A 13,054-nucleotide genomic window follows, 5' to 3' on the forward strand; every position below is an offset into this window, starting at 1 on the left:
GGGTATTATGATAGCCACATAATTCAGAATGGATTGTTTGATTAGATAGACTGTACAACTTCATAGATAACTATTTTAGGGAAATGACAGCACATCGCATACTGATGTTGCTTAACAATCTCTATTGTAAGTTCCATCGCTTCCATCTGTTTGCAGGAAGTCTTTGCCATTTGGGATGGGATCACCCCAGGGTACATGTATTCTTCAGCTTTGTCTGCTGCAGTTCTATTCAGATATGGCTAAGACATGGAGGAATTGAATGTTAAGATTTGCCACTTCCCTTTTGACTTGGTTTCTGTGAGGAACTTGCTTGCCTCAAAAAATTTCTGATAGCGTGACAATCAAAAAAACCCTCTGAAATCCAAACCGCTATGTGTTCTGGAGACAGCCTCACTCTACCATCTCAGAGAAGGGACTGTTACCATCCCTACACACACACTAGAATACAGGAAAGAAAACACAGAAAAAAAACAAGGTTTGCTCAACATTGTGCCCTAGGCATGACTTGAGAACTTAAGAAGGCTCAAGGAAGTAGTTCCAGAAAAACATTACAGAATAATGTTATTTACAAAACAAAAACTGAATTACAATAATGTAATACAAATATTTTGTAATAGAAATACATAAGAATTTTTAATAAACTTCACAAAAAAATCCTCATACCAAACATCTTGAGCTTTATGACATGAAGAAACACTAAGTAGTGACTAGCCATGTACATGGTAAATCTTGCCCTAACTCCAGATGGCAAGTTGAAAGGATACGTTCTTTCATCTGCAGGTAAACATCAGCAGGAACGTAATTCCAGCAAGAACACTCCTGCAGGGCAGCCTCTTCTTACTGAATAGTGAAGTTGTATTATTTCTTCATTACAAGTATGGCAAATGGATGACCTTAATCCTGCCCAAGTAGACTAAGTAATGTTTATATCCTTTGGGTTTCTGAAGCTGTCTGATCTTGTTCTGCACTTTGTTCTAACTGTCAAAGTGAAATACGTATTCCTTCTACAGCCTCTCCTGGAGGACCGTTTCTTTTAATTCTTCTTTCCTTAAGATCTCTCTTGGACTTCCCTTAGCCTAAAAGCTCCTCTTATATAGCTCTGGCTTTAAAAATCTATTTCATAAAGCAACCTAAGGTCTACTTTTTATTGTCTCTTGCATGTAATACAGAATATTCTGGTAAATTCTTTCACTTACCACAACATTCAGGTACGTAAACATCTGGCAATGACTAAGGAGTATGGTAAATCATTAAGGACTTACTTTCACAGGTCCTGGTTTAACCCACCCTATTGTACAGATGCAGACGTCTTGAAATTGCAGATCGAATTAAATCCCTAACCATTTGTAAATTTGATATAAGGTTTCTTTTCTGGCAGGTGACAAGTCAGAAAATTAAAAGTGAAAATAAATCTCATTTTATTGTTGCACAGATGGTAAGAAATACTTAATTTGCCACACTCCATACCAGCTGATATGGAATCAAGTAGAATTCAGTCACAAGCATGAAGGTGAAATGGAATTAACTTTATAGTTCAAATACAGATGACATCAGTAGAACCTTTCCTGCTTTCTTCAGTCTTCTTAAATATATTTTAAAGTGTGTTTATACCTCTAACAGGTGTCTAGTGGAAAAAACAAACCCATAAAACGGTGAAATATATAGGTAGCTAGGGCTTCAGCATCTTTGAACAGTTTGTCAAACCAAGACTCTCAATTACATGAGACATGCCAATATTAAAGATGATGCATAAGAAATGATGCATAGCACTGCATGGAGCCCAACCTGATAAACCTCTGCTCCAAGAAGACAGCATCAAATGCCCTATCAAGATGCTGCAGGAAAGGGGGGCAGCGGGGCAGCAGTGCTAAGGTTTGAGAGGAGACAGGAAACTGCGATAAGGACACAGCAGCACTAACTTCAGGAGAAATGTGTGGCATCAGTCAAGCCTCACCTGAAAAAAAAATTGGAATTCCTTGCTTTGAACGTAGGAGGTTAATAGAGTTATTTGTTGAATGGCCTGTCATCTGGTGGAAGCATAGTTCATTGCACCACCATTTAACAGGCCTGTAACTGCTTCCCTGTCAAATTATGTAACCAACAGCTAAACTCAGTATTTGGTTTCAGGGGGAGAATTCTGTACTGTTTTTCCAAAAGCAACTATTTCTGAAGACTTGACAATTTTAACTTATAGCCCTCTTCATGCCCCAAGATATGTCTTAATCTCTTTTTGTCTTTCTAGAATTCTAGCATATTGCTGACCGTCACTGTTTTGTCTTTCATTTAAGGATTTTTGAGACTGAATAACATAAACCAACAAAATAATTTAACTTGAAGAGCTTCATTGACCAATATGAATCCTTATTAGACTCTCTACAGTGAAAATTACAGAAAGACAAAAAAACTAGGACCAGCTTCTTTCCTATTAGAGATTTAAATGTCATTTTGGACTAAAAAATAATCACTCCCAGATGCAGATAATAACAGAAGTGAAGTTAACAAGATGAAAAGAGCTTAAAACCAAATATTATATTGTATGGCTTGCATAGTTATTTTTGGAAACAACACATGGAGTGTAAAAGAGTGAGCAAACCAATCAACAATCCTAGATTTCATTATTTCTTATGTTGCAATGTAGCTAAGACCGCACACCTTTCTATGCCTGTTTCATTATTGGCAGTAAGCTACTGTTAGGAAACCTACAACAGGAATTTAATCTCCAGCTTCACATGATCTATGCTCATCCACACCCCTTTTTAAAAATTATTGTATAATACTAATGTGGACTAAGAAGTCCATAAAAGTCTCTTTAACTGAAGTCTGTATTTCCCCACTTGTTGGTAAACCCTGTAAGGACTGTTGTTTCATGACACATTTGCACAGCACTAAGGAAAATATTTATTTGGCTGCCTGTCTGAGAAGCAGTCACAATAAATAACGTGTTAACCAAGCTATCTTGACAGCACGTAATTTTTGAGCTCCGCAACACTGTTTTGGAAAAATGTTTTTCGCAGCATATCTGGTAAACTGCTTCTTTATCCTCTGACCAAGGGCATTTCATCACGTGAAGCGTCACTGCGGGCTAAAAGCGCAGCGAAGAGCAGGGTGCCGCCCAAAGGCCTTACCCTTTCCTCCTTCCCCGCCCCGCGCTGCCGCGCCCCCTGCCTGCGGCCGCGGGGGCCGCAGGGGGCCGAGCAGGCTGGAAACCAGCCAGGCACCCCAGCGCCGGCGCTCGCACTGGACGTTAAAGCTCGGCAGCCCCACGACCGGCCCGAGGAGAGCACGGAAAAGGCCTCGAGAGCACCGAAATCATCTTCTGGCGCGTGAGGTGACCCCGCGGGAGGCCCCGCGAGGGGGAAGGCCGCCCCGGCCTGTCCTCGCAGCCTCCTCGAGCGGGGCTGAGGTGGCCCCGAGCCCCCCCTCCACCCCAACCGCTGCTGTCCCTCCGGGCCGGCAGGGCCAGGCCCGGCTCCGGGGTCCGGTCCGGTCCGGCCCGGCCTGGCCCACCGCCCCGGCCCCGGCCCCGGCCCCCTGCCCTACCTGCGCGGCCGCGGCCGGCCCCGGCTGCGCGGAGCGGCGTCCCACGTTCCTATGGCAACGCCGGCTCCGCTCCTTTCGTACTACTCAACCGCCCTCGCCCGTCACGCTCGCTCCTCATTGGCCCTAGGATCCCTCCCGCTGCCCTATAGAAGCAGAACACGGAAAAGCTCCGCCTCCCCCCCTTCGCTCATAGGTCAATGCGTACGGCTGCTGTCGCCCCTTTTCGGGAACTTGTAGTTCCCTCTGCTGGGGGGGGGGGGGAACTACGTCTCCCAGAAGCCCCCTCGGTGGAGGGGGGCGGGGACTGGCGCGAGGCTCCGGCCGGGCCCGCCGCCAACGGCTGTTTACCAGCCGTCCCGGTGCCCATCTGCGCGCTGCTGCCGCCGCCGTGTCGCGGCGGGAAATGGCTCCGTGCCCCGCGTAGCCTCGGGGGCCTCTGCCGCGCCGGGCGCCATGAGGGCGCTGCGCCCGCGCTGGGCGTCTCTGGTGGCGGGCGGGTGGCAGGGGAGCGGGCGGCGGGGTGGCTTGGCGGCGGGCGGGCCTCGCCGCGGCAGCTCGGCGGAGCCCGGCGGCGGTAAGGCGCTGAGGGAGTGGGCGCTGGCGGTGAGCCCGCGGGGGCGGCTGGCGGTGCGGCTGCCCTGCCAGGTGAGCGTGCGCCCGCTGGACCCGCAGCGCTACCCGGATGCCGACCGCGTGCTCGTCACCGTCAGCGGCGCCGACCGCGGCCGCCGCCTGGACCACGTCCAGGTGAGGTACGACGAGGTGCTGAAGCAGGTGGCCATCGTCTCCGACAGCGTGGGCAGCCAGGCGGCCGTGGACGTCAAGACGCCCCCGAAGTTCGGTGGGTGAAGCCGGGGGTGGCGGCCGCACTGGGGGCCCCCACGGCGTGCGAGGCCCCGCTCGACGCCCCTGGCCGCGCCGGCACCTGCGGGTGCGAGAGCTGCTCTCAGGCCTTTCTTAACCGAGGGGAGAGCTGGATCCCGCCCTCGGGTGGGGCGAGTCGCGGCTTTCCCGGCACTGCTCCCAGTGGGACTGGAAGTGCTGCTGGCAACAAGCATCCAGAAACGCCTCGTGGCCCCTTCCAAGGCTTGAAAACGTTGTCGGCCTTTGCTTCCGTGTCTCCCGGTTCCTTGCATGTTTGGACGTAACACTTGTTGAGCTTTGGTTTTCAACGGTTAAAGCTAAAACTAGCGCTCTTAAGTGGTAGCTCAGATGCCTGGTTTTATTTTTTTTTTCCTCTGACAGCTGGTCTTTTAGAAAAAAACAAGTAACTGCAGCTCAGCTGAGAGAATACAGGCCTTAGTGTTGTGCTATGCACACCTGCAGTCTAAGGATTGTTCCCAGTAGGGTTTTTGCATATGGCCTGCTACCAAGCTCTGTTAGCAGGCCAAGGGATCCCCAGGGGTCGAAAAGGGCTGGAAGGTAGCCATGCAGATGAAAAGCTAAGAAGCGCTCCCTTTTCCAGTGCAAGTCTTAGCAGTTTTGAGCAGAACAGAAAAATCTGGGCAGCGTTTCTCGTACAGAACCTACAAACAACTCATAAGAGCAGCTGTAGTAGCTGAAATCTGCTGGATTGAAGTCCTGAAAGTGGCCATAGGTTTAGGGAAGGAACAGGGCAAGCTTGCCTTAACAGATCCCCTTGCTTGAGCTGAGGTTTCGGGAGTTCCTGACTTAGAGATCAATTTCTGTTTTTCAGTTGTTAAGTATTTTTTTCTATGAATTTATGTAATTGCTTTTCTAACTATATGTGTGCATATGTAGATATATAGTGGTATCAAAGTATGTAGTGTAGATACAGTTCCGCTATGCTGAAAAAAATCTTCAGTTTACCAAAAACCCTTGTATTTGTTTCAAGTGGCTGTTTGAGACTGGCATTTTATTTCATTTGCTACTCTGCTGTAACTGTGCCATGAGAAATGGTGACTAATCCTATCCTGTTTATCCCTCCTCGTGTGTGTCATCTGTATATGTTCTCTTGGTTAGCGCTTTTCCAAGCTCTTCTGACAGCAAAGACATTCTGTACCTTTTTATCCTCGTTATTTTCATCTATATCCTCTCAAATTCTGTGATGTCCTTCTTTGTGAGGTTAGAAGGACCTAAACTGTATATCATCTTCAAAATGCAGTAGTGCAGTGGATTTATAAAGTGACACTATTCTCTTTTGTTCTCTGGTCACTGTTCATTTATTCTTTTTTTTTGAACACTGAGAATTGATGTTTCTCATCTGTATGAGAAACAAAACTCAAGGTCCCTCTTGTGTCCTAACGACTAATCTAGAGACGTATCTTGGGTTTAAAAAAAAAAATAAAATCAAGGGCTTCCCCTCTGCCCTGTCTGCAATGTGCCTCACTTTTTCCTATATAGAATAGCCGTGCGAATTCATGCCATGAGTCCAGCTAGCCCACTGTCCTGTCTACAGCAGCAATTGTAAACAGATGCTCAGGGAAGAATAAGAACAGGGCAAACACAGATGATATGTCATTGAAGTATTCTCACATCCATCAGCCATTTTCAGCTCTGATGTGGCTCAGAAAGCTAAACAGTGAATCTTTCTTTCAGTAAATCTTCCTTCCAAGTGCTTATCCATTCTCATCATGAAACTGTTTACATGTGTAAACAAACTGTAGGCCTTTTGGCGAATAATTGCACAGGTATACTGTCCACTGAGTATCTGTTTTTATCATTCTGGTATGCAGTATTCTAAGACCTTTCTGCAATTTGTCAGGTTTTTTTAGTAACTCTGAATAATTCGGTATTGTTGATGAAACTTTGCAACCATGATATTTGCAGTGTTTTCCAAATTCATGAAAGGCTAAAGATGACAGGTAATTTATTAGTTAAAAGACAGGAAATAAAGCATAGGACTAAAGACCTCGTCAAAGACTTCTGAAAATCCAAGTTGAGTGTTCATAAATATATCGACTCTTATCTACGTACTCATTGACTCTTTCAGTGAACTGTAGTAGTTCTATAAGGTGGGACTTCTTAAAAGTTTCTTACAGAATTGACTCTTCCTTATGAATTGTCTGTATACTAAATTCTTACTTTTTTCCTGCTTGGCAAGTACAAAGATTACATTTACTTGTATGGTTCATTAAGGGAGTCCATCCCAGGACTGCAAACAATCAAAAAACCTAAGTTTCCCATTTACTGCCCTTCATTTCTTTGGTACCAGGCATGTTTGGTTAATATAGGTGATAGGTAGCAGTCTTGTATTTGAGTTTTTCTAGGACGTTTGAATGACTATTGTGTGCTACTCCAGGCTTTTTTTTTTTTTTTTTAACTCTTCTTTGCGGGAGGGGCAGCGCAGAAGGTCTTACTGCATTAAGATCCAGGTAATCTCAGCCCTGATGCAAGGAATGCATTTAGCCTTTCAAATGTACTCTGCTCTTTGAGACTGCAATTGTATTTTGAACATCGACTAGCTCTGCAGACTGTTTGGCAGGCATCTTGCTTTTGATGTTCTTGAAATAGGTTTTATTAGTTTTTTTAAGCAAGTTGTTCCACTTAGTTTTGTGGTGAGATCATACAGTTCAAGTATCTTGCTCAGTATGTGTATTACAATCCCTCTTTATTACTTACTATCTGGCACCCCAGAGTCCCTGTGATGTTAGTATTGTTCAGGCTGTTATCCAGTTATATCTAGATTTATCTCTGGATATAATTGGAAGACCACCTTATTGTTGGTATTACAGTGAAGACTTCAGTGCAGTAGGTGTGCTGCTTGCCAATGAGGTTCTACTTTTAAGTATCCCCTCAGTTCTAGTTTCTTTGGGGTTTCGAGGTGGGTGTGTCTTTTATTTGTTTGCATGTGTGTGGTGTGTGTGTGTGTGCTTTTTTGTTGTTCTGGGTTTTTTTGATTACTAAAAAAATGTTTGGGTTGTTTCTTTTGTATAGGAAAGAAGTATCCATTAAACATCAGTGTTATCAGCACAGTATCCTAACCCTTGTAAAAACAAATTGCAATCTAGAGAGAAAGCATCATAGACTGCAAGCATTTCAGCATTCCACAGACCTGCCTTGAGTGCATGAGGTGTGTGTATTTATTACACTGTTCTGCTCAGATAGTTTTATCTGACCTCTTCTTCTGTCACTTAGCTGTAAGAAGTTGAGAAATTGATGTACACATTTTTACGGTCCTAGGTTATTTTTTGGTTTTGGGCATTTCTTAGCAGCTTTTGCATTTTTGAGTTGCAGCTTGTCCAGGAAGCTCCTAGGTTAGCTGAAACTCCCTAGAACCTGAAGAGCATTTGCAGAAGATGATAAAGGACAGGTTTAAATATGCATCTTAAATTAAAGGCAGCTGCTATTAGCACTACAGGGAGTCCTATAGGAGCCTATATTTGCTGTGTCTAGTCTTAGGCTTGTCTTTCAGTATCTTGCACAGTTTAGTAGTCCTTGCTGACACAGTTAACCTTCATAGATTGTAGACATCAATGAAATACTCTTTAGTCTAGCTTGTGGGGGTGCGGGGGCTTTGATTTCCCCCCTCCCCCCCCCCAGTTTTCATTATTCAGTTTTCGGTGTGTATGCATGCGTGTGTGTTAGCTGTTTGTTCCAGGGACGATATAAGCACGTGGCTACCTGCTTGGCAGACAACAAGAATCCTGTATCTTGGCTTATAGAACAGGATGTGCCGATTACACCTGAAGCCAGCTGTTTGATTTCTGGTTACTGTGTATTGATCAAGTACTCGGAGAGAAAGCCAGCTGACATCTGTCTTAGCTAGAATTTGAGAATCTTCTGTCCTCTCTTCCCATTTAGTTCTTACGTATTGCCTTATTAGGTACCCATGACATCAGAATCGTAGGATAATTCAGATTGAAAGGGATCTCGGGAGGTTTCTAGTTCAACTTTGTGCTCAAAGCATGGTCAGCTCCTAGGTCAGACCAGGCTGCTCAGGGCTTGTCTAGTCTAGTCTTGAAAACCTCCAAGGATGGAGACTGCACAACCTCTTTGGGCAAACTGTCCCAATGCTTTCCCATATTACAGCGTAGAGGCTTTTGTGCCAAGGTCCTGTAATAGAGCTAGGAGTTTTGAAGCAGTTTCCAGACTTCACTGACGAGTCTACTAAAACTTTGTCCCATCTTCATTAGTGTCAAGCACTATGCAGGTCCTGGTCTAGGCCTACTTATAAGCTAGTGTGTTTTCTATTTTCAGATCTCTCCTTGGGAAAACTTAGCGCGCTCATTTCATTCTTATTTTAGCCCATGGGGCCATTCTGGGCAAAGTACTGTAGATTCTTGTGGATGTAACTAGAGATATAGGATGAATGTATGGATCTTGATGTTGCTAATTCACAATTTCATCATTTTGTGGTGTTCTTTAAGCCATTCCTTCTGCCTACTGATTTGAGGGGAGAACCTGTGCTCCTGGGACAGCTTGTTCCTGCTTTTTGTTTTTCATAAGCGTTAATAGAAAGCAGATGTGAGTGTTTTCAACAGTGTATTTTTCTGAAGTCTTAACATATCGATGCATTGGAAACAAAATCATCGTTGCCTACTCCTAACCGTGGCAGACCTGCAGCCTCAGAGTAGCAAATGTTATAATCTGCTGCCTTCAATAAATAGTTTTTCCTGGACGGAATTAACCTAACTTGGTTAGGGCAGAGCTTGTCATTCACACTTTTTTTTTTTTTTTTTTACCTCTGACTCTTCCAATATATTGTTGGTTACTTTAGAAGGTCTTGGAAATGAAAGAAACACTAGCCCTTCAGTTACTCATTTCTCTCAGCACACATTTCTGACTCCTGTTAAAATTGTCTTTCTTTAAAAGAACAGATGGCGCTTTCTCCTGACTTTACCTTTTGACAGTATTTATTGTGATCATTAATATAAATGATTGTTACCACAGTCAAAATGCCCAGACTGCGCAATTTCAGTTTGCTTTCCAGTCCCTTGAGCTCACCGCAGAGTTTAAGCAGCAGAAGAGGAGTTGCTGCTCCTCTGCGTGGAGCATTGTCAGCCCATAAGTTACTCCCTTGAAAGCTGAATTATCACACCCAGTGACTTTCCTTTACAGGAGACTGAACAGTAATAAGGTGAGGTGACTCAGACAAGAAAACAGTAATTCGTGCTCCTTTATGTCAGGAGGGTAAGGCAGGCTTTCCAAAAGCCTAGAGAAGAATGACACATGCAAACTTTTCTGTACTCATTTCTGTTACACTGCTTGCTAACTGAAGCAGCATAGCTCTAAGCATGATAAATTCTAACTTTGCAGAAGTCATTGAAGGACCGTATCTTGCTGAATGCTTGCCAGAAGTTACCCTCACTCTGCTGCTGCTTCAAATATTCTCAAAGCTGTGTGGTTGTGTACAGGTTTACGTAGTTTTCACCGTCAGTCGTTGATGGTAACTGGTCACACGGTGGAAAGTGTGTGGCCAAGCTTTGGAAGAAGCTTATTTTATAACAGCGAAGCTGCTCCTTCCGCTGCCTCGTGCGATTGCTATATATTGTAATCGGTACTACATTAAATAAACTGTTGAATTTTGTCCTTCTGTCACTAATAAAACTCTCTTAATTCTAGATTTGGATATCAAGACATCAGGAGCTGGCTGCGTGAAGATTCAGAAAATAGAGTGTGATAACTGCAAAATAGAAACTGAGAAGGGGACTAGTGTCTTACAGTCAATAAAGGTACAAACAGCCCTTCCTCATTCCAACGCTGTTTTAAAAGTAGGATGGAATACAGTATAAAAAAGAGTTCTGGAGATGAGAAATACTCTAGCAGTTTGAAGTGTTTCTGTGTGTTCAGCGCCTCACCTTTATTTATTTTATAAAATTATGACACAAGTTAGTAATCATAAATAGCTTGGGGTCAAAAGTCCAGGAACTGTTGACAATAGCTGAAGCAAGTCAGCAGAAATTAGAAACTGGCAGCTTGCCAGTTGACCTTAATGTTAGATTCGACTTACTCAGTTGCTCAGGGAGACTAGGCCCACTCAGTCAAGACTGTAAGGTGCTTAGCAGTATGCGTTTTATTTTTTCAGACTTACTTTCTTTTAATCTATCAGTATCTTTCTTTCTTTTAATATATCAGTAATACTAACGAACTCTTTCTGGATTAGTTTTCAGTCAAGTTATGCATATCTGAAATATCTGTAAAACATTTCTGATAAATATTAGCTGTGACATGGTTATGATCTTATTTCTTCAGTCTTAAGACTTCAGGTTTCCTGACGTAGGCTTTTGTGGAAATAATCAAAATATATCTGGCTTGGGTGCTGGTTTGAATCAATTTCACTTGAATAATTGGAATTGCACCTGCAGGAATTACTGTAAAATTGAAAGGAAAGGTCTTTTTTTCAGATACAGAATTTTTCCCTTTACCATAGTAAAGGAGAGATGATTTTACAGCTCACGTTTGGAAAACTGAATTTAAGAGGGTACTTAATATACAGTAGAAGTGGCTTTACTCCATAACATAATAGTGGTAGAATGAATCACAGGCTATCTATATGTTCCAGATTCTGTGTAAATTGACCATATTATTCTTAAAGGTAACTAAAATCCAACAGAAAGGTAACAGTACTATATGTTACTGCTGTTTTAAAGCTTTGGTTAAAGATGAGGACTCTATTGTATAAGGTGTGGTAATAATAATAGCAAACACAAACTGCATAATATGAGGAAACAAAGCAGTGTTGACTGGCAGTATCGACAGTAATCAGTGTGCCATAACAAATGTCAAGAATTTTTGTAATCTCGTGGAAGAAGAGAGGGTTCTGAGAGAAGATAAGTAATTAATTTTGTAGGGATCTTTTCTCAGACTCGATTTAAAAGACCTGAAGAATGTTGAACTTTAAAAATCAAAAGTTTGTAGTTCTACTTTCCTTGACAAAAGCTTAGTGTTGCTTTTTTCTTTATCAAACCTCTCTTGATTCATAAAAAAATGTCAGGGAAAGCTGCTACTGTAAGGAATGATCCTTCCCCTTTCACACAGGGGACACATTGAGGTACATGCAGTGGTGACGTGGGAAGCCATAAGCCCTAGATGAGAGGATCATCCTTGTTTCAGAAGGCTGGATAGAAAGCCTTTTACAATGTGAAGAATCAAGAAAGAACTGCCAGTTTGAATTGAAACACTTTTTTTTAAATGAAGCTGGAGTAGATTATAAGGCTTTGCAGGAACAGAACTGTATAAATTTGTACAATTACAGCATCTCATTTAGCTGTACCATCAGTTTTTAGTCTAATGTAGTTTTTAGGAAGTATTGTTTCTAATAAGGTAGCTATAACTCAGTTTTCTAATAATGATTCAGGACGTATGTTCTGTGTTGGTGGTGGGAGGCAGGATTATTAATGTCTTTCCTCTCCCCTACCCCCAAGCTATTTAAAGTGCTTCAGACCAGAAGTCACAGCCCTCCAAGATCTTAGATTCTGCAGTGCAGCACAAGTGCTGATCCTTCTTCAGGGGTAGTGTGTCATTGAGCAAACTGAAGAGATGTTGCCCTCTTCTGGGTGGGTTAAAGAGCTATTTGATGCTGCTTCGCTGTCACACTGTTCACAAACCTCATTGACCAGTAGAATATAAGCATCTTTTTTTTACAGCAGAGAGCGAAAGATTATTGACCCGTGACTTCAAAAACAAGCAACGGCAGCAAACCCCAATCTCATCCCAACAAAATCTCATCACGTGTGGGCTAATCAAGAGTACTAGGGAACTGTTTCTGCTAATTCTCTAAACCTGCCACAGACTGGAATAGATTGTTTGTACAAGTTTTAATTAGAAAAACCTGTTAATTTTTTGGTATGATGCTTGGTGTCTTTAGAGAACCTAGAAGTTTGTTTGACGTCTGTCTTCCTTATTCATGCATGATAGCACTTGAACAGAAAAGTTTAGACTTCTGTTAAGATTTTTTTAATGTTTTTTTTTACTGGTATTTTTGGTGTGCTAGGCATTATACAGCCAGTGAGATTTGTGGAGAGGTGAGTTGTCTTGTTTTGTTCCCCTGCCCCTTCCCTAGTTGGCTGAAGTTCAGCGCACCCTACCCCTTTGGAGTCTCTAGGTCAATTGACAGTAGCGGTAATTCCACAGCACAGTTCTGAGTTTTAGGTCATCTTTAGTATGGCAGTGCTGTCTCTTTCTTCTTAGTTCTGTTTCTCCTGGTTCTTATTACAGTCTCTCAGCTTAGCAGTGACAGTGGGACCAAGGAAACCCTTTAATTTTGTTCGTCACTATGTCCAGTGATTACTTCTGACTCCTGATTCTGCTCGTGGTAACTAGAGTTGCCAGGTGTCTCGCAGGCAAGCATTGGAAGACCTGCGATGTTTCCTCACCACAGGCCATGTCCGAATCTGCTTTATCAACGATCTGTGTCCCAGCCCTTTCTCTTCTGAACCGAAAGACTTTTTCGGTCTTAATATCTGTCACAGCCTTCATAGCCTCTTCCCTCTCCTCACTCAAACCACACTCTCACTTGCTAGGAGAAGCCCTATGACAAATCAGTGGGTTTTTTTTTTTTTTTTCCCTTCAACTCGTGGAATTATCTCACTAACCGAGAAAGCTACTTGAC

The 13,054-nt window shown here is 43.2% G+C and overlaps 2 protein-coding genes across 5 annotated transcripts in view; one reads left to right on the forward strand and one right to left on the reverse strand.

The window, feature by feature from the left end:
- The window catches only part of CCDC146 (coiled-coil domain containing 146), an 87,849-nt gene extending 84,195 nt beyond the window's left edge, over positions 1-3,654 (reverse strand). Inside the window, exon 1 of one of the 2 annotated variants that reach the window (XM_068926927.1) lies at positions 3,541-3,654. Coding sequence is in view for 1 of the 2 variants with exons in the window: in XM_068926831.1 (XP_068782932.1) it covers positions 1,786-1,940 (155 nt within the window). In the remaining variant the exon portion in view is untranslated. Of the gene's footprint in view, positions 1-1,785; positions 3,442-3,540 lie in introns of those variants that run through there. The other variant, XM_068926831.1, reaches the window with a different exon arrangement.
- Positions 3,655-3,991: 337 nt separating this feature from the next.
- The window catches only part of FAM185A (family with sequence similarity 185 member A), a 42,807-nt gene continuing 33,744 nt past the window's right edge, over positions 3,992-13,054 (forward strand). For all 3 annotated transcript variants that reach the window (XM_068928884.1, XM_068928807.1, XM_068928967.1), the window contains exons 1-2: positions 3,992-4,381; positions 10,066-10,175. In XM_068928884.1, coding sequence (XP_068784985.1) covers positions 3,994-4,381; positions 10,066-10,175 — 498 coding nt within the window. In that variant the 5' untranslated portion in view covers positions 3,992-3,993. The remainder of the gene's footprint in view (positions 4,382-10,065; positions 10,176-13,054) is intronic.

The sequence above is a fragment of the Struthio camelus genome, chromosome 1 (genome assembly GCF_040807025.1).
Source record: "Struthio camelus isolate bStrCam1 chromosome 1, bStrCam1.hap1, whole genome shotgun sequence".
Lineage (NCBI taxonomy): Eukaryota > Metazoa > Chordata > Aves > Struthioniformes > Struthionidae > Struthio > Struthio camelus.